This window comes from Sesamum indicum, linkage group LG3, assembly GCF_000512975.1.
Source record: "Sesamum indicum cultivar Zhongzhi No. 13 linkage group LG3, S_indicum_v1.0, whole genome shotgun sequence".
Classification (NCBI taxonomy): Eukaryota; Viridiplantae; Streptophyta; class Magnoliopsida; order Lamiales; family Pedaliaceae; genus Sesamum; species Sesamum indicum.
In genome coordinates, this window is record NC_026147.1 from 2,318,084 (window position 1) to 2,345,990 (window position 27,907).

Here is a 27,907-nt window from a genome sequence, read left to right on the forward strand (position 1 = left end):
TTTAAATCAAATTCAAGTCTTAATTCAATTAATTTTGAATTAATTAAATAATGATAGCTCAAAATTAATCAATTCAATTAACCAGTTAGGTCGAGTCTTACAAATATAGGTGTTTGGTCTATTTTTAACAGTAGCACGTATAATTTATTTTTTTATTTGTTTTAAAATTATTAATTAAATTTAAAAATATTATTGTATTCGGTATTAAATATTATAATAGTATATATATTGGTTGCTTGTAAAATATCAATCTATTTTCAAAATATATTTTAGTCAAATGACAGTTCAATTGAATACAAAGTTTGATGATGAATCAAGTAGAGATAGCATAATGAGCAATGGTGATGGCATCTTCAGGCCTGGAAGGTGGATGAGTCTTGTTCCTCATCCTCAATGCCTGGTAATCCTTGTACATGAATCCCCTGTACTTGGCCGCCTCCCCGGTCCCCCGTGTGAACTCAGGCAACGGCTCGACCCACTTATCGCCCTCCACGGTGTAGAAAAAGGCGAAAGAGTGACGGCTTCTTTCTCTACTCCTCACAACTCTATGAGTAGCACTCTTGAATTTCTTGTTGCTCAATACCTACAACGCCAAATACTGCGAAAGTTAAGGAAACTGACAGTCTGGATATTCGGGATCCAGACAAGAGTAAGTAAGGGTAAAATGATCATTTTGATACTGATCAGACGACGGACCTGAATAACGTCGCCTAAGTTGACAACTATCGTGCCAGGGCAAGGCACAACGGGTATCCAATTTTGGTCATTTTTAACCTCAAGCCCTCCAACTTCGTCCTGGACTACCAATGTAATGCAATTTCCATCTTCATGCTCAGTTATGCCGATGTTTTCTGTTTCAGTCGCCGGAAAGTAGCGCAGGGCAGCCATGAAATCCCAGCTTCTGTCTTGATTGTACTGTTTCAAGAAACCCGGAGGCAGCCCCAAGCAATCGTTCACGATTTTCTCTATAACTTCACCCGTCTGTCTTAAATGGTTGAACATCTCTTCTAACACGTCCCTATGTACATTATATAGCATTCCATGATGTTAAGAAACAAAGTGAAGTTGATCAACCCAAAAACATTGAATTCCGTCCATCTTTTGACATATAAAATTTAGGTTCTATATAACAAATTGTAAGGCGTCATGGATACAAAGGTTGTTGCTTTACTTTAATATTATTTGTTTCTTTTAATAGGAATTGTTGATTAATTATAAACATTCAATATTAGTTGTTGTAATTTACTGAATACATTTTTAAAAGATAATCTATAGTCACTCTATAAAACTTGACATAATTACAAATAAAGTTTTGTTGTTCTGAAAATTATAAATACCTCCCTTCCTCTCATCCGTAACGTCCAACGAGTTTCGTTCGCCTCCATTAGGTTTTCATTCAATTTTTATAGTAAACTACTCAAAATACTCCTTTCGAATTATGAATTATAATTTTATGTCTTTTGTTATCTTCTAAAATATTAATATGGACTAACATGCATACTCGATGAATTATTTACTTTACATACACATAATTTTTTTTTATATTTTTTCAAATATTGCTTTCTTTAAAAGAAAAAAAATCAAGGGTATAGTAGTAATTTCTACTTCACTGTTCATGGGCTACATAAATATTTTAGATAATTACACTCCCTTCCCCTGAGTATGGTATACTTACACAGAGACCTCTTATGGTTTGGTGTAATTATATGTAAACCTCTTGAATTTTGCTTCCGTCTTATAAATTCGTTCATTAGTCAAAATTCACCAGATTTTTGATATTAAGAAAAAGTTGGATAAAAATTTATATTTACCTTTGATGGACTTATTACGATATATTGCAAATCAAACAAATCTTTTTATAACAAAATTATGCTTATATATCTTCATACATTAATGCATATAAAAAGGTATAATCTTCACTGTTGTAAAGATTTGAATCTTCTTCCAATCTATGAAATGAGAGATATTCTCCTTCATACTACTGCTTGTAACTCTATGGATTTGGTGGAGAAGAGATAGGGGAGGGGACTTGGTGGCGTTGGGTGGGTGAGCGGCGGGAGAAAGGGGAGAGGGAGGGGGGCCTGGTAGTCGGGGGTTGGACTAATTTATTATTTTTTTTTTTTATAAATAATATTTTATATTTTATAATTATAGATACAATACACATTAAAATTGATTAAATCTTAACCTTTAATAATTTAGATCTAATGGTTGAGATGCATTGATTAAACCGTAAGGTTGTTATGCAATTAAGAAAAATTCAACGGTCATGAATATAAAAAAAATATATAATTGATAAGTGCATAACGGTCTTTTGATGAAAAATTTTATTGTTGTTAGGTTTAATTAACGGTGAGGAGCATGTATGGCCCTGCTATAAAGTTAGGGATAAATTGCATAAAATTTCCCTAGTATTTTTAACATTAGCTAAAAACTCCCCTATGTTAACAAAAATAGGCAAAAAAGCCCTATGTGTTTTAAAATATTGCATACTCTTCCATTTCGTTAGGCAAGTTCAATGGTGTTAAAATTTGTGTTGAATTGCTTGTTATACTTCTCTTATAATACCATTGATCTTCATTTATTAAAAAATGAACAGTCCAAGTTTTAAATAATTTAAAAATATATTTTTTATTTATGTATAATTATATATACACAGAACATACATGATACATACACTATCTATACTTCATATTATTTATATATATATATATATATATAAGCGGGGAACGACAGCGAAGCCGTCGCAGTCCAGACCGCCGTCACCCAGACTATTTTGGGTGACATCGCCATTGCCTGCGCACAAAGGAAGCGACCTCGCGTCGGCCCATCGCCCAAATCCAAGGCGATGTTGCCCCTAACCCCAAGGTTATGGGCGCGACACCCGTTTAAGGGCGACTTCTATTGCCCAATCTTCTTTTCCATCAGTGACGAGGCGCCGACGAAGGAGAAGTTAATAAAAAATATTTTTTTAAAAAATTCAAGTATAAGAATATTTAATTTTAACAAACTTTAATAATATTAAATTTTTAGTTTAAATATATATTATTAATTTCAATACAGTTTTTGATATAACTTAAAATTTTTATATAATCTTCCAGTGTTTTGATATTTAATTAGTATATTTTATAAAATAAGTATTTAAAAATGTTTAAACTAAATAATAATTTAATTTAATTAATAATATATAATATTATAAGTGATTTTTATTTATATTCATATGAAATTATTATTTGAAAAATAAACTTTAGTATATTAATTTATACTGCCATTTGTTATTTTAAACCATGTGCATACTAAAATATCAAAGAGAAAGAGCAAAAGATATATTTACCCAATTAAAAAAAAGACCTCAACAGCAGCAAAAAAAACATCAATAATTCTCACAAACAGCACGTCTGGCTCACTCTCAGTTAGTTTATAATGGAGATGGGGTATTTTGTTGTACGTATATTATAGAGGGGGTTATGCAATTTACCCTAAAATTAATCAAAATAAAATTATTTGACCTTCAATAAATTCAATAATAAATCAGTTGAGATAAATATCAATTCTCATTCAATATTTTTGTTAATATCAATAAATTTAGTGAATTTTAATTAATGAACAGACCTCGATTGCATTTATCCTTAATTATTTTTTATTTAAAAAGTATTTGTAATTTTTTAAACAACAAAGAATAGCAACATTCAGATCTATCCAAACCCGTTTGGATACATACCTGAAATGAGGAGGATCGCTGGGCAAAACATTGAAGCCGGATTGTGGTTGAAACATCAAGAGGTACTCGTTCTTATCAGGCGAACGGTCTGGCTGCTTGCTGTAGCCGGCTGGAAGAGGCGCAGCTGCCCCTGGACTGTACTTGAGCTTCTCCTCAGCTGGAAATGCGAAGAACGTCTTGGAAAGCTGCATCGCTCGGCTCATGAGATCAAGGGGTACGTTATGGTTTACAACTTGGAAGAAGCCGTGGTCGGAGCAAGCCTGCTTGATAATCTCTACTGCAGCCGCCTTCTCATCCTCGTCATCACCACCGTCAGTGAAGAAAGGTGAGAGATCAACTGTGGGAATAGCCATATTAGGGTTTTTGGATTTTTATTGCATTGTTATGGGATTCTTGTTTATATAGTGTAGGAGTTGGGTACTTAATTTGCCAAGTTCATTGAGTGTTAAGCGGGAAAAAATATAATTTTAATCCATAGAATAGGAGATCAACGTTTTTAGTCCTTTATATGAAATGGTCGAAAAAGATAAGACATATTTGGTCATTTACTTTACGGAATTTTTAAAATGGTAAAGATTGAGAAAACTCGACATATTTAGTTTTCTATTTTACGAGATTTTTGGGACTAAAAGTGTAATTTTTTTTTATTTTGAAATCATTTTGAAAATTTCGTAAAGTATAAGACTAAATATATCAAGTCGTCCTAATTTTGGAAATATTTTGGAACACCCGTAAAGTAGAGGACTAAAAGTATTTAACCCCCTGCTGTACAAGATTAAAAGTGTAATTTTCCTGTGGTAAGCGAGTTCAATCCTAAAACACATACTTATTATTCTTGCTCACAAGTATATATGAATCAAAATTTAAAATTAGTTGGTATGGGATTTAATTCTTTCGTTTCGCTCCCGAACTTGATTTACCAAATTATAGGTTCAGTGATAAGCGAGTTGGATCCCAATACAGATTCTTACTTATAAGTATATATGGTTCAAAATCTTAGAGTTATATTTGTTGGTAGGATCTAACTATCTCATCTTTAATATGATTAGAAGAAATCGAGTATTTACAACCATTCAGTAGTAACGAGTTACTTACTCTTTCCTTCCATGGTGTTTGATCTAATTATACGTAAACTCAATGTAGTTTGAAAAATTACACTCAATACCGTTGAGGTTTGCTTACATCTAACAAATAAGCCCATTCGTTACTCAAAATTCATTAGATTTCCTGATATTAGCAACAAAAAAAAAAAGACTGAATAAAAATTGATATTTACCCTAAATTGACTTATTATTGACTTATTATAGGTCAAATAATTTTTTTCAAACTAAACTGCGTACCCTTATAGCGATAAAGATATATCTTCCCAAATGGATTATCGCGTGAAAATATATGAGGGTAATTTGGTCATAAAATAACTTGTTTAACCTACTATAAGTCAGTAATAAGTCAATTGGGGTACATGTAAATTTTTTTTAATTCATTTGTTAATATCAGCAAATTCGATGAATTTCGTCTAATGAATAGACTTATTTGTTAGACGTAAGTAAATATCAGGGATACTAGACGTAATTTTTCAAATCACATAGAGTTTACACATAATTACGCTTAACTTCAGGGAGGAAAATGTAATTATCCTGAATTATAAGATAAGCACATTTATTGGAGAGAGAGAAAAGAGAGAGAGAGAGAGAGTCTGTGTGTCTTCTTGTGGTAATTGAGATACCATGTTGGTATGGGAAAGGGTTTGTAATTGAGATACCATTTTTGGGGTTGCTAATTTTGAAACTATAAATATATGCAGTAGGTGACAAATTATGTTTGATTGCAGTAGGTGACAAATTATATTAGGTTGGGATGGGGTCCAAAATCCAAATTGATTGAATTCAATCAAATAATGTAAAATAAAATATTATTTCTTAGGTCTTTTGTTTTTGTCGGGATTTTTTTTTAATAGATAAATTTGAATTATTAGATTTTGAAATAAATGGGTAAGAACATAATAAATTAATTCTTGGACTATACTCCAAGTCTCATTCACACCCCCTAAATTAATGTATTCCCTTGATTTAATTATTGGGATAAAAATATCCTTTTTGCATCCCATATATACATATATATATATATATATGTTTATATGTTCCTAATATAGTTTAAATATTTTGAAAATTAATTAATATCAAATTAATGTTTTTTATAAAAAAAAGAAAAATATTTTTAATTGAAATGTAGAAAAAATAATTGACAATTATTATAGTAATCTTGAAATTTTTATTTTATTCAAATCACCAGAGAGTCATTTGGCTACCTTGACAATTATTAAGAAATACTCAAATCGTCCAAAAAAGTCCTAATCGAATCAAATCAAAACATTTTTCATAATTTATTTTAAAATTATAATTTTAAATTTAGAGTAAAATCAAATCGTACTATTAGTTTGATTTTAATTGAGAATTTAAAAAAATCGTCAAAAATCGAACCACGCCGTTAAATATATAATTCATTTTTTAAATTATAGATATAATAATTTGATAAAATAAATAATTTTTTATTAGAATTTTACATTCAAATTATATAAACCTAAAATTCATATATTATCAAAGATCCATATTACAAAGCCCAATTTTGTAAAATTCAAATTTGGACTTTATACAACAAAATGTGTTTAATTCTTAAGTCCATTTGTTGATTTTTTTTAAATTTTTCATTCATTTTTCATCCTTTACTTTTTTTTTATCCCCTTTTCCTCTTCTCTCTTTTGTCTCTCACCCACCGTCTTCTCTCTTATTTTTTTTCCTCTTCTCGTTTATCAATTTTATACTTAAACTTGACCATATATTATACTTATTAATCAATATTATACATTTTATTCTAGATAATAATAAATTATGTATTTTTATGTATACATTTACAATAAAATTAATCAACAACTTAATAAATTTTAATATTTTTAAAAAATAATTATTTAATAGGACACATAAATTTTATGTTACATTTTAATATCTATTTGTAATTTTTTATGCCTGGTGCCTACAAATTTTCAATTACATGGTCTAAAGTATTAATTACCTACTAGTAATTATTGAAAATTGATCAAGGATGTTTTTAATTTTCGTTTGCTTTCTTGACAATATATTTAATATTCCATAATCCAAATTTTACTTGCTACAAACAGCCTGAAACCGCACGAAACCACACGATTGATTTTGATTTTAAAAGTGATAATTTAAAATATTATTTTATAAAACCACTAAGAGCAATGCATTTTGAAAATAGCTATGAAAAAAAAAATTGAAATCGCATCGTGCGCACCTCTACTACCAACCAAAAAAAATTAACAAGATAAGGACTAAACTTCTATACAATTTCTTGTCAATTCTATAAGATATTTTTAAAATTTATAAGATGTCAGATCTTAATATAAAAATAAAATTGTAAAATATTGGAATAAAATAAAATAGAGATAATTAAACTATTCTTATGAGGTTTTGTATAATCATACATAGATTCTCGTGTAGTTTGAAATTTATGTCTAGTACACTTGAGGTTTACTCCTATCTGGCAATAAATCACACAATTAATCAAAACTCGTCGAATTTATTGATATTAATAAAGAAAAATTAAAAAAGAAAACATCTATATTGTTCCTAATTAACTTATTATAGTTCAAATAATCTTTTTATGACCATATTAACCACATACATTTTTACATGTGATATATTTCCACCATTACAGTAGCTTACTTCAAAAAAAATTATTTAACCTGTAATAAATCAGTAATCAATCAAATATAAATATTAATTTTCATTCAAATTTTTTATTAGTATTAACAAACTCAATAAATTTTAACTAACAGATAGGCTTATTACCAGACTAAAGCAAACTTCTTCAAAGATTTTAAATGTACTTTCCCACACTACAGAGAAATTACGTATAATTACACCGAACCTAAAGGGATTATAATTATTCCAATAAAATAAGAAAACTCCAGATATCTTATTTTTAAAATTTAAAAGATCTCTTTTTTTCTAAAAAAATATCAAACCCTTTTTAACAGCTAATAAACTCTCAAATATCAAAATTATAAACTCAGCCAAACACCATGCAATTCTTGCCAAAAAACAAATGGCTCACAAATGCCAATTTTTTAGAATTTGAGGGTGCAATATGCAAATCATGCTAATTTTTGAGGTGTGATGTGCCAATTATCCTTGTTAATGGCGAGCAAGCCCTATGTAGCTGGTAATGACTAAAACATTCTCAATACCATGCATATATATCCTTCATATATAGTACGCACCAGCAGCAGCTTTACACCAAACAAAACCTACCTATACTCCCACCTGTGCTCATTGCTACATTAACTGAAATCTTCCATCACAGGGCAACCCCATGAGGAACAAGAAACTAATGTAAGACCTTGATTGGGGCGACGGCTGACCAGTCTGAAAAAGCTGAGGGACGAGATTAACTTAAACAAAGTTGAGAATCTTCTTCTACCTTTCTTTACTCTAGAAAGTTGTAGTCAATCCTGTTTACAGACACCACTGTTGAAGAAGTGAAAACCCATGATACTAAACTGTAGAAAACAGCGTCTCAGTCTTCATCTTCATCCTCGTCATCTTGTTCATCATCATCATCTTCCGAGCCATCACTGCCCTTTTCCTGCAGAAACATTATCCATCATATTTTAGCATTACGTCTACTAAGGTGTTGCCACTGATACATTTTATTCTGATAAGTAGCATTTTTAGTCCGATATGCGTTGCTACGACTTCTCATTTCACTGCACTGGTGGTAAGATGAGCAGCAGAGCACAGGCACATTCTTGAGTCTTCATTGATCTATTCTCCCGTTTCTAGTTGGATCACCACTAATTTCCTAGTTGCTAAGAAAAAGACTAAAAGTCGACTACTATTACTAAGTAGACTTTGACCTGAATGGTGCCATTACCTGCCCCCAAGATTGACACGGCAAACTTTTACCAACAGATTGAATCACATGTTTTTACAACTCATCAAAAGCAGTAATAATAGTTCCATTTAGATAAGATCTATAGAATCACCAGAAAAGGAATTTCAATTCTGAAAAGGAACATAGTAACTTATATGAGCCACGATACAGTCGAAAGCTTTTCATGGAAAAAAGACAAAAAGGAAAAAACAAAAAAAAAAAAAAGAGGAAAGAAAAAAGATGCTTCAATAGTTTAAAAAAAAAATGCTTCAATAGTTTAGATTTCCAAAAGATGAGTAAATGGAAGCCTAATATTACAGGAAATTGATACGCAAGCAATAATCATACACAGTTTAATAAACAGAGTCTAAGTTTCAAGATACTATCTGCAAAAGTACTACAGCTTCATAATCCATCTATAATATCTGCAAAAACAGGAGGGAATTAAATCTCCACTTACCTCATCGTCGTCGTCATCATCCACTTCAAGATCCTCTTCATCAGCCTCCTACAGCAGGATTTAAAACAAAAAAGTAAATAATAAACGGGCATTGGACTTTCATTAAAATGTAGAAAAAAAGAGAAAAAAAGAAAGTCAGGGAGCAAACTGTACATTGTTAAAATATGTAAGAGGGTTTGGCCACAAATCATCCTTGATGATATCAGCCACCTGGTACCCAAAAAGCAAGTCAAGAATATATATATTTTTCTTAAAAGCATCATTTGGTTAAAATAAAACTCAAACTCATACAATTTGCTTGAAGCAAAAATTACCTCGTCATGAATCTCGTACATATCACCTTTATGCTCGGAGTCATTAAACCAGGTAAAGAAGCTGCATTTCATAGAATAAAAATAAGAAATCAGTGATACAACAGATATCTGAGATACAAAATACTTCACGACTTCCATATGTAATTGACAACTACCCAAGTGAAAGACCGCATGGGAGTACAGTTAGCCACTGAAAAGCATGCATACCATTATCTCCTTAACATGCTAATTAGCAAAACCGAGGGAGTAAAGCACCATTGAAAAATTCTAAGGTAGTGACTGCAACGCATTACATGTCACTGGACAACACAAACACAATAAAAGATACTACAACTGCACCTATTTCCTAAAACCAAGCATAGCTTAGTTGTTAAATGCAACATATAGGCATTTGGCAGATCAAGGCAAACTTTTTAAGCCAAATCCATCTTAACTCCAGAGACTCCATTAAGTCTTAAAACATCTCAGAGTCTAACAGAAATTTCCAGAGTTTCAACAAGCACTAAAATAGCTCATATTTGAGCAACATCAGCATTGTTTATTTTTAAAATTTAGTCATGTATTCAACTTATTAATTATACATCCAACCGTTTTATTGAATAATAATCTGAAGACATGTTTACTTCTGTTATACAGGAGTGTAGGACTAAAAAAGTTCAAAAAGTCTGAAATTAATCTCACACATTTTTGCAACCATATTGTTGCTGGCCCAGTGCTTCGAACAGAAGTCACACCACTCTGCTGTTTGAGCTGAGGTTCATGTCTAAGCACACTAAATTGTGCGACAGTAATTCTAACAATAAGAGAAGACATGGGGACGCATTAGCAGTGTCTATTTGTCACTAAAGGTATTGTCAAGGACACAAAGAAAGCAGAATCCATAAACTGAAACAGAAGTAATGACGCGGATTTTGGCATCAAAAGCATTAAGAAAAACATTTCCCTTTGTTTCGCATTGAAGAAGAATACAACGGAAAAACCTTATATAAATCCCCGCATCTTATAATTGTTAACTCATATACATAATTTCTTTCTATGATAGTCAATCACAAGTACAAGTTTCCAAATTAGTACTTATCCTGCTAGAAAGGGTATCAATAGGAAAACTGGTTTTGACTTCCTATATTCAATTTTCTTCACCTTGACCCAACAGCAATAATTGAACTTGAATAGAAATATACAATCTTTTTAAGCATATTAGACAGCTAATAAAATCAAAATGACAGCAATAGCAGGAAAATGTGAAGCTCCAGCTCAAAGAAATGTCATTGAAGATGTCCAAACAAAGAGGCTACTTGGGTGTATTCTTGGATAGGTATCACCTAAATTTACCAATGATGCTACAAAGTAAAATGTGAACCGAGGAAGTCAAACTAAATATCACATTCATTTGCAATATGGATGCTGTGCGACAACATGGTAACATAGCATCTGATATGTTTAGACATTGACACAAGTCCAGAGAAACTTTCGGGTAGCAAGATACAATACGACACAACCTATTCAATCTTGAGCTTCAAATGTCTGCATTTCTAGAAAATCAACTAATCTATTTTTTTTTATCATACATCATCTTTTGAGTAATCAGTTTGCTGCTTTCTGTCGATTTTTCTCATTTTTCTACCAGCTTACTGGTTTATTATCTTAATGATACACCCTACCCAGTTTAAGGACAAACAAACAGTTGTGCTTTTACAAGTCTACAATTTGCTATGATTATAGTAATTTATAATGTTCATATAATTGGAATGCATAAGAGAGTTGTAGCTGACCAACTGTGGTCACACCATCACAGAGATTTTAGGCATGCATATAACTACTGAACTGATTGGGAAAGTAGTGCTTATTTACAATAAAAGATCCGGGAGGGAACCCACCTTTCCTCAGCATGAGATCGCTTGTTTCCTTTCTTTTCTTCGGCAACACCATTAGCAATGCCCTTCACAAGCCAGACATGCACAATTAAATTTTAAACACAGCATACATGAACCTAACTTTGGCAAACTACCAAGCCCTATAAAGCTTACCATGCCTTCTTTCCATTTTATTGATGTTGCAGTGATTTTTGTTATTCCTTCCTCAAGGAAAGTGAAGGTCTTTGTGAGGTTAGTATCTTCAAAGTACGGATTGGGGTTGAATTTCTGAGCGGAATACAGAAGATAATATCAAAAACTGAACAATTTACAGACTGAAATGTAAAATTGGCATTTTCTGCAGTAAGATATCCTGGGGGGGAGAAGACTCACAAATGTGATGGAGTAACCAGATTTCACATCTTCGAAATCTTCTACTTCAAGATCACTTAGATACTTGAAAATCTAACACCAGAAAAAGGTAGCAACAGAACCCCTTTAGGAACATATCAAACATTTGTATTGCACAGTAAACTAATGCTTTGAAGAATCTTATGCATTGGAGTAAATACACTGAAGACTGTGAAGGAAGAACATACTGAAACTATTACTCCCTCTGTCCAGAAATAAATGTCCATATTTGAATTGGCACAGAATTATATTCGCATCGAAAAAGTAAATGTCTTGGATAATTTACATTTTTAACCTAAGAGTCAGTGTTCTCACATTATTACTTCAAGTGAGATGGTTTTCGTAAAAAACATTGCCAGTGCAGAAAATGGAAGATTATTCATGGAGTCCAAGAAGTTAACAGGAGCATTCCAATGTGGACATAGGTCGCATTATACTTTCTTATTCTTGGAGAAAGTGAAGGGAAAATCATAGAACCTTTTGGTCTTCTTCAGTCAAAAGTTCACTGAGGGCCGGATGACTCATAAACTGCAACAAGGGATAACATGTCAACAAAGGGCAGTATTCCAAGCAGTGACAAGGCCTCAAAGTACTGACGATGCCTTTTTCTTAGAGAACCAGTTATGATAATCACTAACCGCAGTCAGCCAGAAATCAGGAATGGATTTAATGACATCATTTCGCTTATTATAGACAGGCTTGCGTATCTCATTGAACTTTTGTTCCACTTCCAAGACTTTTTCACTTGCTTCCTCATTGATCTGAAAGCAGGGGAAACAGAAATAGCATGTTACACTACCATCAACTGCATTTTAGTTATGCATATGATTACAACAAATGAATAATGAAAGAGAAATGGGATACCACCTTGGCCATTCAATCCTTCTAGAACAAAACAGATGAACTAGTTCACTAATCTAGGATTTCATAGTAACAGTTTCCACCAATACGAACATCATCTGTTCAGAATGCACCAGAAAACAGCAGGACATCACAGCAAAATGCATACTTAATGACTTTCGGATTGCTTCCAGAGACTAATCGTGAATGTTTCAAGATAATAAAGACTGGTTTCTAATCCACGCAGAGTAGATTGTCTCAGGAAAATGTACAATGATGATATTAGGGACCCACTCATCAGCCACCACCCTACACTCATAAGCATGTTGGGTTTGCATAGAACTGGAAAGAAGAAACAAAAAGGAGAGGCAAAGTGATATGAAAGAACTAATGTAGAACTTTTATGTATTCATAATGGTGATCCTATGAAAATATAATAGACTTCTCAATTCTTTGGCCACTGACTATTTGCCAGGAAGTTTTTAATAGGGTCCACAAGAGTCAAAGTGACGAGAACTATACCATAGCGTTAGTGATGCACTCTACATTCTTAAATACAAAAATAGGATGAAAACAGGAGGAAAAAGGAAAGCAACAAAGTCTCAAACCATCAATCTGTGTAGCAGGTAACACTAATACCATTAAGGACATTAACAAAGATGTTACCATCTCTGTAAAACAAACAAACAACTTTCCTTTTCTCAACAAGACCCTAGTAAAAGCTAGCATACACAAGGCAGTCAAATAAAGCAAGTTTAGATTCAGGATATAAGACTCAAACATCTTGGATATTGGACGCATAAAAAGATATGTTCTAGAACTAATGTCATAAGAATATCTTAATAACTACATGGTAAACTCAAATTATGTGATATGTAAATGTTGAAGTCGTGAATCAGTAAACTAAAATTTAGGTGGATTTGGACTTAATAGATAAGGACCAAGTAATCATATTAATGCACACATAAGACATGATAACTCTTCTTTTCATAACTATGATCGGATATTGCGGATCTCGAGTTACAAGATACTCTTGTATAAACATGAGTCAACCCAAATGTCATCGCAAACCCCAAATTCTTTTACCATGCTAGAACTCTATTTTACGGCATTCGTCCATTAGGAAGTTGCACAAAAGGTATGCCAGTGCATCCAAAAGCTGCACCACAGGGATTGGGTTATTTTAGTTAATCAAGACCATATTTTGATTACCACATCTTAAGTAGAAGAATTATCTGCATAAAAGCTTATAAGTGAATCCCAAACGAAGAACATAGATCTATTCCAACTACAAGTAGTAGATACATAGAATGCAAGAAGTGGAGGGGGTTCCCACAGTTCGGTAAATTGAACAAACCAAACCAAAAAATTCAATTTGATTTTTAGTTCCAATTTGCCGAACCATTCCAAATTCCAAATATAAATACACTCTTGTATCTATTCATTACTTCTACACCAATTTGTTATTTTACTTATCAATATTAAAACATAAAAACATATGAATATGATTTTTAGTATTTAACCATTTACCTATTCCTTTATTTTTTAACAAAAAAGTTGGTTTACTGAAATACCAACACAATATAGAAAAAAGTTCAGTTATTACCCGAACCAATTAATTCAACTCGGTATTCCACATATCATTTTGGCATACCGAATTATTGATTTGCCAAAATTTCGAATTGGAATGGTGCAGTATTAATGAATACACCTAAATGCAAGGGACTTTAGCAATGAGCATAGAGAACACCATCAAGTCTTTCAGCGATTAATGCAAATTTATACTGTTTGGTCAGCCCAAAAGCCACTTCCGGTATAACACAGTTAACACTGTATGCCATCTGGATATATCTCAACTCTATCTGCCACATAAGCACAGTAAAATCATTGGCAAGCTTACGCACGCACTCAAGTGCCAAATTCTTTCATTTTACAGGGAACTGGGGAAAGCATCACTAATAAATAGAAATGCTTAACCAGTCCAATTGCCATCAATATTATAATGAATTTTCTATTTGGACTTAGACTAACTTTTAAACAAAAACTTGATATATCAATAATTTCCCAGGGGAGTAATTGAATATAAGCACTTAGTTCCGAAAATTCATTTCATTGTCGGTGGATTCATTTCAGATAGTAGTTAACAACCCAATCCACAACCATCTGTATCCAAGAAACAAAGAAAATTCTTGGTCCTTCACCATAGTACAGTAATTCAAAAGCAATTTGGCATGATAAAAATTCATGCTTTAAATCTCTCAAAGATATCTAATTGGGATTATAGAAACTAATTTGAAGGTGAAAGATCTCTTCCTTCATTATTATGATATCATAGGTGAAGCGTGAGGGCTATTCCAGATGGTCACATTTGCTGCATGCTTCCTTTCCCCTTCTTTCTAATTATTTCAAACCTATGGCAAGGAACTACTCATATTCCTTAACTATCTAACGTAAATCGAGGTTCTAGCAGACAAAGTGCTGCATCCCGAGTTATAAACAAACATGTTAGATGACCTTTCATCTTTCAAGAGTGTCAAGGCATAAACATTGAAACAATGACAGCAAGAAAGAAAATCCAGTGTGTATCATTTCAAATGTCAGAGAAGGGGATCCAACAGCCAAAACATGAATTATGTTCTCTTCCCTACAGGGGTCCACTAGCAAAGCCTAATTTTTTTTTCCCTTCTGCCACTATTTGTAAGATATCAAAAGTTTCAACATTTGATATCAGACAAACACTGTTGCAGTGATGGCTCTGCAAAATTATTTTTCTTATCCAAGCCAGAGGCTCGGCGTTGTTGTTGATCATGGCAAAGATGTATTGTGCACCAGACAAATTTGGGTCTTACACATGCAATTAAAAACCATTAAGAACAAAATATTAAATAGCAAGCGCTCAACTTCTTCTAAAGAAATAAGAAAAATCAGTTCTCTTAAAATCTATCCTAGAAAAAATTTGCCAAACTGGTTGAAAAACCAGAAGCCAGATATCACAACGGATATGAGATCCAAAATCAGAAACTTAAATTACAATGTAAAGCACATGGAAATTTTCTACCACTAGCAACTTGGAAAAAACAATTCATCTTACCATCTAAATATACAAAAGATTACATTCCTGCATATTTATTTTGTGGTTCTAACTTACCAAAACATCAAACATCTTAACAAAAATTCCAAAATTGAAGACATGCAAATAAGATGCACATATCTGTATAAAACACATACAGAGAGAACGCAGATTCAGAAATTCAGTCACTACTTCGAAATTCACCCGATGACTCATGTGCATAAAGCTTGAATTCAACACATTTCCTCCTGACTTGTTCAACATAGAAAATGGAAAAAGTTACAAAAACGAGACACGAGACAAATTCTAGGCCCTAAATAGAAGCTCCAAGCAAACAAAACCATAAAGATACAACTCTCTAAGGAAAAGTTCTCTACTCTCGGACAGGGGCACTGGATTTCGAATACCACAACAAATTGCAAGTTCAGGAAAATAAAATAACGTAGGATTACTTTTTCAAGCTCGTCTTGAATTTCCTGAAGCTTTTCAATGGAAAGAACGAGCTCTCCATCAATGGGCTCTGCCCCATTGTTTTCTTCCTTCACTTCTCCTGATTTCTGCTTCTTTCCTTTGTCTGCTCCCATTTCTCTTCAAACCCTAGAAATTTAGAGGAACAATTGGAACCTTTTTTGGGGTTTCAATTACCTTTTGGGTGCTTTGCTTAAACCCTAGATAAACCCTCAGCTGTTCTCCCACAACAATAATTAGAGAGTGTTTTTGGAAGTGTGTTGGCCTCGATGCTTTTCAACTATAAGAGAACAGAGTCTTTTAGGGTTTGGGGGGCGGCCGTGCAAATATAGAAAGTAAAGGGGTAACGTTAAAAATAATTTTAAAAAGATAATTTCATTGACATTCCTAAATATTATGAAATTACATAAATCATCCTTTCATTTGTTCAAAATTACTAGCTCTTTGCAGCATATATAATACTATTTAAAATAAAATATTTATTATTTAATAAAATATATATAAAATAATAAACAAATATTAAAATTAATTAAAAAAATTGAAATAAATATTTATTATTCTTGTTTTTAGATAAAAAAAAATTGTTGAAATAAAGAAATGCAAATGTTGAAAACAATTATTTACTTATTTATTTAATAAATTATGTAATGTTTTTTTCCCCTCGTATTAGATTTCCAATCAACTCAAACTCAAACCACCCAAGCACCCACCCCCAACTCTTTTACTGGCATTCTCATCATTTTTTTAATCTTTTTGTTTTCTACTGATGAATTTCCATAAGAGTAAACAATAACTCTATTTGGCTTGACTTAGAGTTTCTGACATCCTAATAAAGTTTTTTTTGGAGTTCTCGGTCCTTCTATTGTTGTTCTCCCTCTTTTTCTTTTCAAGTGTGTGCGGTTTTTTGTCGTTATCTTTGTGGCTTTTTATGTTCTCTTGTGTCCTAGGGTATTATTGTATTTAAAATAATTTAAATATTGTCTGCAAACAAATGAAGCAAATACCAATAATTTGGTAATTCTAAATCCCATCTTATGATTAAATCCCAATGAAATTTCACCACGTCATCAAATAATTATGGCAAGAATTTTCCACCTACAGCTATAAATAGGGTATTCTCGGGCAGTTCAAGACACACAAGTGAAGAAGCAAGTCAATAAACAAGAAGCTAAACTTGAAGATATATGCAAGAGAGCACTCAAGAAATTTCAAGGTTCTCTCTAGTGCAACTCAAGGAGCTCTATGGCGTTCTAGGGATGAAGAGTCAAGACACTCTTCGTAGAAATCATCAAATTTTAACGTGCATTCATGATTGTGGTACAAAATCTATGAATTAGCATTATCAAAGCACAAGTCAACTTTGACGAAACATTGAACGTTGATTCCACCAAAAAAGATCTAAGTCCAAATTAAAAGTGATCGTCCGTCCCACAATTGCACTGGTATTGTTTGACTTTGATCAAGACGAGTAGAGACACAAAAAGTAGTGTGTGAACCAACTCAAATTTTGGGACATCCCAATAGTACTATAATAAATTAGTAATAAGTCAATCGATGTTAAATATCAATTTTTGTTCAATTTTTTTGTTATTGTCAGCAAATTTAATGAATTTTGACTAAGGAAGAGACTTATTTGTTAGACGGAAGCAAACATTAGGAGTACTAGATGTACTTTTTTAAACTACATGAAGTTTACGTGTAAATATACCAAATTTCAAGGGAGGGAGTGTAATTATCCATATAAAAGTTTCAAATATGGCAAAAAGTAAAAAAGGCATCCTCTCATGAGGTTTTGTTTAATTAAATATATGTGATTTCTTATGATTTTGGAAAGTATATTTAGTACCCTTGACATTTATTTTCGTTCAATAAATAGATTTCTCTATTTGTAAAGATTTATGAAATTTGCTGATATTAGTAAAAAAGAATGAATGAAAATCCATACTTACTCTCGATTGACATACTACTGAAATATTGCAGGTAAAATAAATATTTTCTAACTAAACTACCCTTGCAATGGTGAAATTGTACCTCCTCACATGAATTAACGTGTGAAGATGTACAAATTTAATTTGATCAAAAATATTTCTTTGACATGTAATAAATAAAAACTAAGTCAGTCTTAAATATGAATTTAGATTCAATTTTTTAATTCGTTGAAATTCAACTAACAAATGAACTTATTTATTAGACGAAAATAAATATTAAGAGTATTAAGTGTAATTTTTAAAGTACAAAAAATTTATCTATAGTTACATCAAAATTTAAAAAAAAACGATGTAATTATCCCAAATAAAAATAGTCACTATTAAAAATAAAAAAGAACTTGGACTATTTATATAGTCCAACTCAAATATTTGACCTTGGGCCTTTGAGGCCACCATAAATCTTTCAAAGGGGAGACACTTTGATTGATACGCAAACACATACAGTTTTGTTTTAACGAAAGCCACATTGCCTAAGCGGGAGTTTGGCGGAACCTATCCGTTTATTAGTAAAATTTTTTTGTATAAACAAGAAGTACTTACTCACTATACAAAAAATTATACGCCATTTAAAACAAAAATTAGGGAAGAAGTGATATATATAGATATGTATTTGTGAGTTCATTTTTTTAGAAGAAATAATAAGTTAAAAAGTGAACTACTTGGATTGATAAATTGGCATGTTAAATAATGTCTTCATGAATTTAGAGGGTGTTTGGATCTAGGGAGCTCGAGCTGGAGCTCAATCATAACTGTTCACCAGCCAGCTCGCGAGCTGGTGTATATATTTTTTTATTTTTTTATATAATATTTTTATTTTTGAATTTTTTATATATTTAATTTTATATTTAATATTTGATCAATTTTATAATCAAAATTAATCATATATTATAATTATTAATCAATGTGATACATTTTATTTTGGATAATAATAAATTATGGTACTTTTATTTATACATTTAATCAACAACTTAGTAAATTATAATATTTTTTATAATTATGATATATATATAAACTTTATGTTATATTTTAATATATATTTATATTACGTTATACATTTTTTAACTTGACAAGTAACTCACTTATGATTTTTTATTATTTATAAATTTATGTCAAATTTAGTAATTCCTATGAATTAATCTAAAAATTATAATAATAATAACAATTATAATCATAATAATGATGATGATGATGATGGTTGAACAATTTTAATTATTATTTTATTATAATGAGATTAAAAATTTTAATCAATAATTATGATATTTTAAAATTCAGGCACCCGATTCATACGAAATTTATATATACAGAAGACTGTGTCCATTAGATCATATCAAATGGTAGATTTAAAATCACATAGTCTGATTCAACGATATACCGTTTTGAATGATTACTCTTATGTTTCGAGTACGATATTTCAACATCCGTATATCCAACAAGTTTAAAATTTTACCAAATGTATTCTTTTGTAAGGTTTATCATATCTAATGGTCTGATATGAATTTTGATGGCTCGATTAGCACTCTGACGCTTAAGTTAGTTTCAAATTTAGGAATAAATAGTAATGAGAAATTGAGATACAAAATAAGAATTTTGTGAAAGAAATATGATCAGAGTGCGAGATAAGAGCTACAACAAGAATAGCTAAGCAATTTCCAGAATCTTGAAGGTGTCTCCGTTGGGGATGCTGCCTGTATTTATAGGGGGGGAGGGGGGGCCTTCATAGGGACTCTGTACGTTACCTACATTTTTTAGAAAAAGGGCAAGATACTTACGGATAAGGCACGATTCTATTTTATCATCGACTTAATCAACACATTTTTTCTTAGAAGATGACTCCTTATACGTGAGGACTTCTACTTTGCAGGGAGTCCTTCTAGGTCAAGGAGTCTTGAGCCTTAGGGAAACCCTCATTCTCTTGGGCTAGATTTGGAATGCAGGCCTGTAATCTGGCAAACCTTCTACAGGGCTTTCCTCTTAGGTCGAGTTTGGTAATCTTCCAATGAGCTGCCATCATCATGAGCTGATGGACTTTTGGTTTGGACTATACACATTAGATTGGAGTTGTTAAAATTTTAAAGTTACAGAATTAAATTATAGTTATTTCGTGCAAGACCAAAATAACACTCCATATAAGTTATAGGGTTAAAAGTGTCTTTTTGTTTTTTAAGAATTACACAAAACATTTGGCCCATCAAATTAAAATCCATATTTTCAAACACTCTATTATGTATACACATTTTCCAACCCTATATTTTTAGAAAAATATTCTTATTTTCTTGTGTATGCAAGTATAATTAGTTATACATAATTTGAATTTATATTTCATTTAAAATTAATTTAATTTATCACTTCATTAAGCGGCAGCATTGTTTAATACTTTTTAATTACTTTCGCTATATTGTATGGCGCACACACATCGACTGTGCATCAATTGTTAATCTTAAATAATTTAAAAAATTATAGAGAAATAAAATAATATTTATATCGCGGACAAATTCAATCAAAGGAAATAATTTAAACAATTGATGAAAAATAAAAAATATCTAAATAATCAAAAGTGGAGAAAAGAAGTAGGGATATTGAAAAAGAAAAGCATGTTCTATATACTCTATGTGTCAACTTTATTATTTCATCTTATTTCTGAAGTTAAATTAAATCCAACAACTCCAATATTTGATTAAAGACACAGTTTCAATTTGGTGGATTGAATTAATTAAATAATCACAAGTGGTCCAATATTAAATTGATTCTTGGTATATGTATGATACTGATATCCAACCTACAGTGTCCCCCTTTAGAAACATTCCCCTTTCCGGGACCTCATCCCCTCAATTAATACTTGCAAGTTGCAACTTTAATTTTTGTACCTTCAACATTTTATATACCTATAATAATAATAATAATAATAATAATATATTTCCATCACCTATCACTCTCTCCATAATTGTACATTACCATCACGTATTCACTTTTTGAATTATGCAATTATTAATTCGCTCGAATAAATTTAATTAATGCATTACTTATATATAATTTTTCGATGGATTAATTGTAATATATATATATATATATATATATATCCTTCAATTTTTGTGTTGTTCTGGGAGTTTTAATTAATTCAGGTTTTTAATCTATTAAGACGATTTTTGCTTGAAAATTAGGAGCGACAATTGGACTCGAATCCAACAGAATTTGTCCCCGACTCGTTCTTAATGGGGTGCTTTCTGGTCCAAAAAAATTAAAAGAAGCACGGGCAGTGGGCCTAAGAATTAGGATTTGGTTGGGTTCAGGGTGCGTCCGGGGTCCTTACGGACCCGTTCGAGACCCGCCCTGGTATAATTATTTAATATAAATACATATATCATTTTACTTTATTTTGATAGAATAAACACTAATAAAATATTATATCATTTTATTTATTTTATTAGGTATTTGTTCAACAACTGATGAATTTGAAAAGTTGTCCCATAATACTTAACGATGACAAAGATGAAGACGTTGTTAGTCATGTATAATTACTATAAATTGTTTGAATTATTTTTGTATGAATAATTTCATTTATACTTAAAAATTTATTTTTTGGACTTGAATATTTGAGTTAGCCATAAACAATTTTATTTCTCATTGATGTCTTGTAAATTTTCTTTTATATATATTTATAAAATAAATAAAAATAAGAAAAATAAGATCTACTAGGTTAGAATCGCCCGGTGGATTTTGTATCGGGGCAGGGCGAGGTAGGGTCTAAGATTAACCAGGACGGAACGGGATGAGTCCCAGGTCATTCCAAGAGTTGGCGAGTCGGGTCTTGAGTCCACTCAAACATTCCCCGTTGCCACCCTTATTGGAGATAGATGAAATGTTTATCGTATTAACAAACTAGATGAAATATCAATTTTGTTATGATTAAAAATGTCGTAATTAAAAATAAAAGATTTTGGTATATACTAATTAACCACATTTTGTAACCTATCCTGTATTTTTCTTTTTCTTATATTCACAATTTTATTCCGGCATAACATTATTCATAAAGTTTTTGGATTTCGTTATCCCACATTGCATAAAATATAGAGTATATTATATTTTTTTCGTTTGAACTATACTCGTTTTTACATTTTGCATCTAAACTTTTTTTTTTTTGGTCAACTTAGTATCTCAATTATATGTAAGAAATTTGCACTTTGCTATATTTGAAGTTTTTTTGTTAATTTTTCTGTCGGAAAAACATCACATGTTGTCCATATGTAAAAAATATCACATCATATAACCTTTAAATGTCACATGTGCACTACATGTGTTTTTTTTTTTGACAAAATACTTGATGGAAAAATAGTTATAAATGACAAAGTGCAAAATTTAGTAAAGTTGAGATGGCAAGTTGACACAAAAAAAATTAGATGCCAAAGTGTGAAAACAATCATAGTACGAATGACAAATTATAATTAACACTAAAATATATTTTCCTCCATTTAAATCGGTGCAATTTGCTAAATTTATATGTCCGTGGCATCTTATAAGATATTTTTAAATATAAGTTGTCAAATTTTATTTTTAAAATAAGTTCTTAAATGCTTGAATCAAATAAGATTATATGCCGTCCAAATTTAAGAAGTTTGTTAAAATTTTAAATAAATTGTGAAATTTTTTTTTATAAAGGGATTTATAAATTCCTAACATCTAATCTCCTTGCCTAAAAAATTTATCAAATACTTTCAAATACTCTTTAAATTAGCATTTTGATCCTACATCTTTTCAATTTTTCATAATTTTAGTATTTTTTTTTTCACTAGAGTTCACCCTTCTCGCTGTGGAGGTAAACTTTGGCAAAAAAGAAAAAAAAAATTAAAATTGCAAAAATTAAAAAATGCAAGATCAAAAGACTATCCTAAAGAGTTTGGGTAGCATTTTAGTTTTTCATCCTTTTAATTTTTGCATGTCCTGTCCTTTTGTATTGCCGGAGTTCACCCTTCTCGCCGGACGTAAACTCCAGCAACATAAAGAACTAAAATCACAAAAATTAAAAAAATATAAACTAAAAAACAACCCTAAAAAATTAAAGAAAAAAAATATCAAATAACCTAATTTACGGGTCAAAAATGCATGTAAGCCCTCACCCAAACACTTTCTTATTTCTGGAGTAGTATATATCAATGCAGGTAAAGTAATTAACACCTCAAATAAACTAAATAAATATATAAAATTAATAAACAAATCTATTTATTATATATATTCCTGATCACTCAGATCTAACATCCTAAAGGAGAGCAACTGTTACCGGAACATGAGGTAAGAAATTAAGATTTGTGCTTGTCAATACAGTTGAGGAATTCAATGATGCTAACTAACTTGCTCAAGTTTTTACCTAAGGAAAGCTATGGCTGCATGCCTGGCTGCCATAAATTAAATTCACAAAATGTTCAGCCAAATATTTGATCTTCCTCAAATTTAATTAATTATATATTTCATTAACTTTTTTTGTTTTATAATTTTTCATTTTTTCTAAATTAGAATCCGAATCAACCACATTTTCAGTACTTTTATCGCACGTAATATATAATCTCGCATTTGACCATATTGATCATAATTGTTGATTAAGGTTTTCTTAAATTCTTCTTTTTTATTTCTTTTTCTCCATGATTTTGGACAATTTGTATATTTCATTTATGCTTTTTTTTTTAAAGTTCGTTCCGAAATATTGCAACGGCCAAACCTATAATGAAATAATGACAACCTATCGTCCAATTTTACGATGGACAAGTTGCAAAATCTGTCGCAATACGTAATATATCCCTCAATTTGCTATAGTTATTCGTCAAAAAATTCAACTATACAGTAGCCTATTATTAATAAAAAAAGATGGACCATCGTAAAATGCCTATCGCAAACTCCAACCTTCCTTCTCCGTCCATATTATTGCTTTTGGAGGCGGATAGCAAAGTTTTGCGACAGTAACACAATCGTAACAAACATTTGTGATGGAGTCTACAGATGAAAGTCTCATGTACGATTTGAATTATATATAGGGAAAAGTATTATTTTAGTTCATTAAGTATGTCTAATTTTAATTTAGTTTGATAATTATGTCTATTTTTGTTTAGGTCCAGTAACTTACGAAATTGCTTACTTTTAGTCATCTGGCAGATTTTTGGATAATTTTACCCCTATGAGTGCATATGGACTAAAACTGCATTTCAAAAGTTGTATAGGGGTAAAATTGTCCGAAAATCTGCCAGATGACTAAAAGTAAGCAATTTCGTAAGTTATTGGACCTAAACGAAAATGGACATAGTTATCGAACTAAAATTAAAATTAGGCATATTTAGCGGACTAAAATAATACTTTTTTCTTATATATATATATATCAAGTCCATTTGTGCAGTAGTTTATAGGTATCCTGATTCCAATCCGATTTGACATATGGATGAATATACAAACATATGTTTCGTACTTGTTTTTGACATATGGATGAATATACAAACATATGTTTCATATTTGTTTAAGTAATAGTAATGATATTTTCTAATATCTAAGAATAGATAGATTTTCCAGAAACGATGTCATTCATTTGATGAGAATAAAGAGAAATATTAAAAATTCGAGTGGTTGAAGTTGAAGCAGTTGCTTTCGGAGTAACTAAAAGAAAAGCACCGATATAAATGAACAGATTCTAGTTCGAACTCGACTCGGTGGAACTTGAACCAATTATGTGGTAAGTGTAGTAAAATTATCGTTTGATCAATGTACAGTTTAAAAAAAATAATTAATTACATAACAAGTATAATAAATTTACTTTATAATTGATTCAATTCGACAAACTTCATCCGCAAAAAGAATTTTCTATAACAGTGCCCTGTATATATGTAGGGCCATTAACTTTTCAGACATATATGCATAAAACGTGGCAAAATACATAGAATTGTTGCTGCTCAAGCAATGCTCTCTTTCCCAAAAGCAAACACTGTTTGCAAATAGTGTACACTTTACAACAATGGTGACCCCAACTTAAAGTGAAACTACTACACGAAACATAGTCCCAACAACTTAAACCAGACAACAAAAGCATAATCAAACGGAAAATTTATCAGACAAAGGATGGCCAGCACTCCTCTAAGGATAATTACATAATTAGGGTTTTGATTGCCATGAGTGATACATAGAGAATATCGTGTACTCATCTTGTAATGCCTTTATTTGACATTAAAAGATATATATATATATATATATATATAAAGCACTTTTTGTGTTGTAGCAGTCGAACAAAAAATCAAGAATTGACAATTCAAGTACATTAATTCAATTCAGTCCTCTATAACACATATCTAGGTATTTGATGAGTACAAGAAACCCTTACATGCATTTTTTGATATTTATACAACATATATCGAATTAATCTTCAATGTTTTTGAGGGGACATCTTATAAAACAAGAGCCCACGATCAAAACAATCACAATCGATTCATATGATGGATATTGCAGTACTGTATTGTATATGGGGATCAAAGACAATTTTTATCCACTAACTATAGTCAAATTTCTTTTTGGAAAAAGTATTATTTTAGTGCGCTAAGTATGCCTAATTTTAATTTTAGACCGATAACTATGTTCATTTTTGTTTAGGTCCAGTAACTTACAAAATTGCTTACTTTTAGTCATCTGGCAGAATTTTCGAACAATTTTATCCCTATGAGTGCATATGGACTACAACTGCCTTTCAAAAGTTGCATAGGGGTAAAATTGTCCGAAAATCTACCAGAGGACTAAAAGTAAGCAATTTCGTAACTGGATCTAAACAAAAATGGACATAGTTATCGAACTAAAATTAAAATTAAGCATACTTAGCGGACTAAAATAATACTTTTTCCTTTCTTTTTAGTCCTTTAACTTTCTAGAGTTTCAAAAAGGTTCTCTAACTTTTGAAATTGCTCAACTTTGAGACACTAGTGGCTGGATTTTGTCCAAAGTCGCCGGAACATGACACCTGAATCTGACGTAGCATTTCAAAATCCGACAACTTTGGACAAAATCCGGCAACTGTCCCAAAATTGAGCAATTTCAAAAGTTAAAGGATCTTTTTGGAACTTTAAAAAATTAAACAACTAAAATGAGATTTGATTATAGTTAGTGAACGAAAATCACCTTTAATCCTTGTATGTGGATTGTTGTGATCGTTCAAAACCCATAATTGAGTAAACTTCCTAAAAATTAACCTTTTTTCCGGCAGGCAAATCGAGGCCCTGATGCTTTGCTTTTTCATTACTCTTATGGCACACATTCTCGGCAACATCCACTGCTTTATGGCTCTTGCACCCTAAAAGGCCGCCGGGTCGGCTCTTTTGCGCCTCTTTGCCCCCTCGGTTTCTGGCTACCGTCGCATGGATCCTTGATGTCTTGTCGCCCATAACACTGACGCTGCTTTCATCGTTGTAATCCGAGAGGACTGAGGAGTAATCTGCTGCACTAGCAGTGACAACACTCCACTGTATGCTGGCCTCACTCGGGGCGTACTGTGATGCTGGACTCATGCAAATGGACATATCATCTGCTGCTGTTCCTGCTGTTAACTGCACGGGATACATGGATCCTGATATGTTTTCGATTTCGAATAAATCCGAACTGGCATCACTAGCCATATCATCACAAATGGTGCCGCTCCCAACTGTAGAAGTTGGAGGATTTTGGCCTTTTGGGATGGCATCCCAAGTTAGCATGGACAGTTTTCTCTCCATATTTGTGGCTATATCTCCCTTTTTTGATGTGGTTGCAGAGCCAAAAACCTCAATGGAATCTCTTGATTCTTCTAAATTTTCGATCCCCGGCAGCTGCTTCTTCACTGTGAAATTCCCTGTCCCTGGATTGGGGACCGGCTTTAACGCAAGATGATCGATTCTTTCTGACCCCGTTCGAATAGGCTTTGAGCCGTAATGCGCTTCCTGTGCAATGAGTTCATTGACACGAACAGCTTTCTTGTCGAAACAAGGCCCCTGGCAGCCAAATCCAGCAAGAATTCTTCTCCCGACGGCCCTTTTCTGCTTTGTTCGGGCCTGGAAATTATTCCGGAGCAAGGCGTTTTGGCTATTCCAGGTACTTGCTTCAGATTCAGAACACACACTTGGAGGTCTTATTGACCTGGAGTTATTTGATCCAGCTCGGGCCAGATTTCCAGGCCCTTCAGCCTTGGAATCGCGCTTTATCCTCACGGGATACTCCAACTTCATGTTGAAGTACTTGTCAGCTCCAAAAACGCTGATCTCCCGACCGTCTGTGGGGATTTCGTGGGAGAAGCTGAATGCAGGAGTAGGATCTTGAATTGACCCCGTCGGGACGTTGAACACAAAGTTCTCTCCTGCAGTGTTGAGATAAGAAAACGAGTCGACCCTAAGATTATCTTTGCTGACCTTTGAGTATGAGAAGCTGGCACTGGACGGGGTAGGGGGTTTAGTTTTGCCTGAATTGAATATAATTGGAGCCTCTTGAGCTGAAACTCTGTGCACCAAGTTCTCTTTAGCTGTGTCTAGGTAGCAAGAAAACGACGCAACCCGAAGACTTATGTTGTCATGATCCGTAGCAGCCTCCATGAGTTTCTATACCTTAATGTAATAAGAACAAAACCAATGCAAAGAGAACTGATGAGAGGAAAGAGTAAGCTGTGTGTGTTAGAACAAAGGCAAAGTGTACAAGAATCAGAAGGGAAGACAAATTATAGAACACAGCCCATATTTCTAACATAGGAAAGCATGAAAGTCATGAGATGGATTTTGATTTTCTTTTTTTTTTGTGGGGTGGGGGGAAGAATTGTATACTTTAATCTTGATTCTTGGCAAGAATTCTATTC

The 27,907-nt window shown here is 32.0% G+C and overlaps 3 protein-coding genes across 3 annotated transcripts; all 3 read right to left on the reverse strand.

The window, feature by feature from the left end:
* On the reverse strand, positions 229 to 4,143 carry LOC105157087 (flavonol synthase/flavanone 3-hydroxylase). The gene is made up of 3 exons (XM_011073381.2): positions 3,722 to 4,143; positions 697 to 1,018; positions 229 to 583 (listed from the first exon to the last, which is right to left on the reverse strand). The coding sequence occupies exons 1-3, from the start codon at positions 4,072 to 4,074 to the stop codon at positions 314 to 316; spliced, it is 945 nt and encodes a 314-aa protein (XP_011071683.1). The 5' UTR covers positions 4,075 to 4,143; the 3' UTR covers positions 229 to 313.
* On the reverse strand, positions 7,880 to 16,371 carry LOC105157038 (NAP1-related protein 2-like). Its single transcript, XM_011073335.2, has 10 exons — positions 16,075 to 16,371; positions 12,351 to 12,473; positions 12,190 to 12,240; positions 11,695 to 11,766; positions 11,476 to 11,589; positions 11,326 to 11,387; positions 9,449 to 9,509; positions 9,288 to 9,344; positions 9,135 to 9,182; positions 7,880 to 8,386 (listed from the first exon to the last, which is right to left on the reverse strand). The coding sequence occupies exons 1-10, from the start codon at positions 16,204 to 16,206 to the stop codon at positions 8,318 to 8,320; spliced, it is 789 nt and encodes a 262-aa protein (XP_011071637.1). The 5' UTR covers positions 16,207 to 16,371; the 3' UTR covers positions 7,880 to 8,317.
* Positions 25,884 to 27,905, reverse strand: LOC105157088 (protein PHYTOCHROME KINASE SUBSTRATE 3). Its single transcript, XM_011073382.2, has one exon. The coding sequence runs from the start codon at positions 27,648 to 27,650 to the stop codon at positions 26,271 to 26,273; it is 1,380 nt and encodes a 459-aa protein (XP_011071684.1). The 5' UTR covers positions 27,651 to 27,905; the 3' UTR covers positions 25,884 to 26,270.

Bases quoted from the DNA above. Each gene is read 5' to 3' on its own strand.
- LOC105157087 (XM_011073381.2), bottom strand. From the start codon at position 4,074: ATGGCTATTCCCACAGTTGATCTCTCACCTTTCTTCACTGACGGTGGT. The intron at 1,019-3,721 runs GTATGTATCCAA...TAATGTACATAG, and splicing joins AGCGATCCTCCTCATTTCAG to GGACGTGTTAGAAGAGATGT. The intron at 584-696 runs GTCCGTCGTCTG...TTGGCGTTGTAG, and splicing joins ACTTAGGCGACGTTATTCAG to GTATTGAGCAACAAGAAATT.
- LOC105157038 (XM_011073335.2), bottom strand. From the start codon at position 16,206: ATGGGAGCAGACAAAGGAAAGAAGCAGAAATCAGGAGAAGTGAAGGAA. The intron at 12,474-16,074 runs GTAATCCTACGT...CCCTGCTTTCAG, and splicing joins TTCAAGACGAGCTTGAAAAA to ATCAATGAGGAAGCAAGTGA. The intron at 9,510-11,325 runs GTGGGTTCCCTC...TATGAAATGCAG, and splicing joins CGATCTCATGCTGAGGAAAG to CTTCTTTACCTGGTTTAATG.
- LOC105157088 (XM_011073382.2), bottom strand. From the start codon at position 27,650: ATGGAGGCTGCTACGGATCATGACAACATAAGTCTTCGGGTTGCGTCG.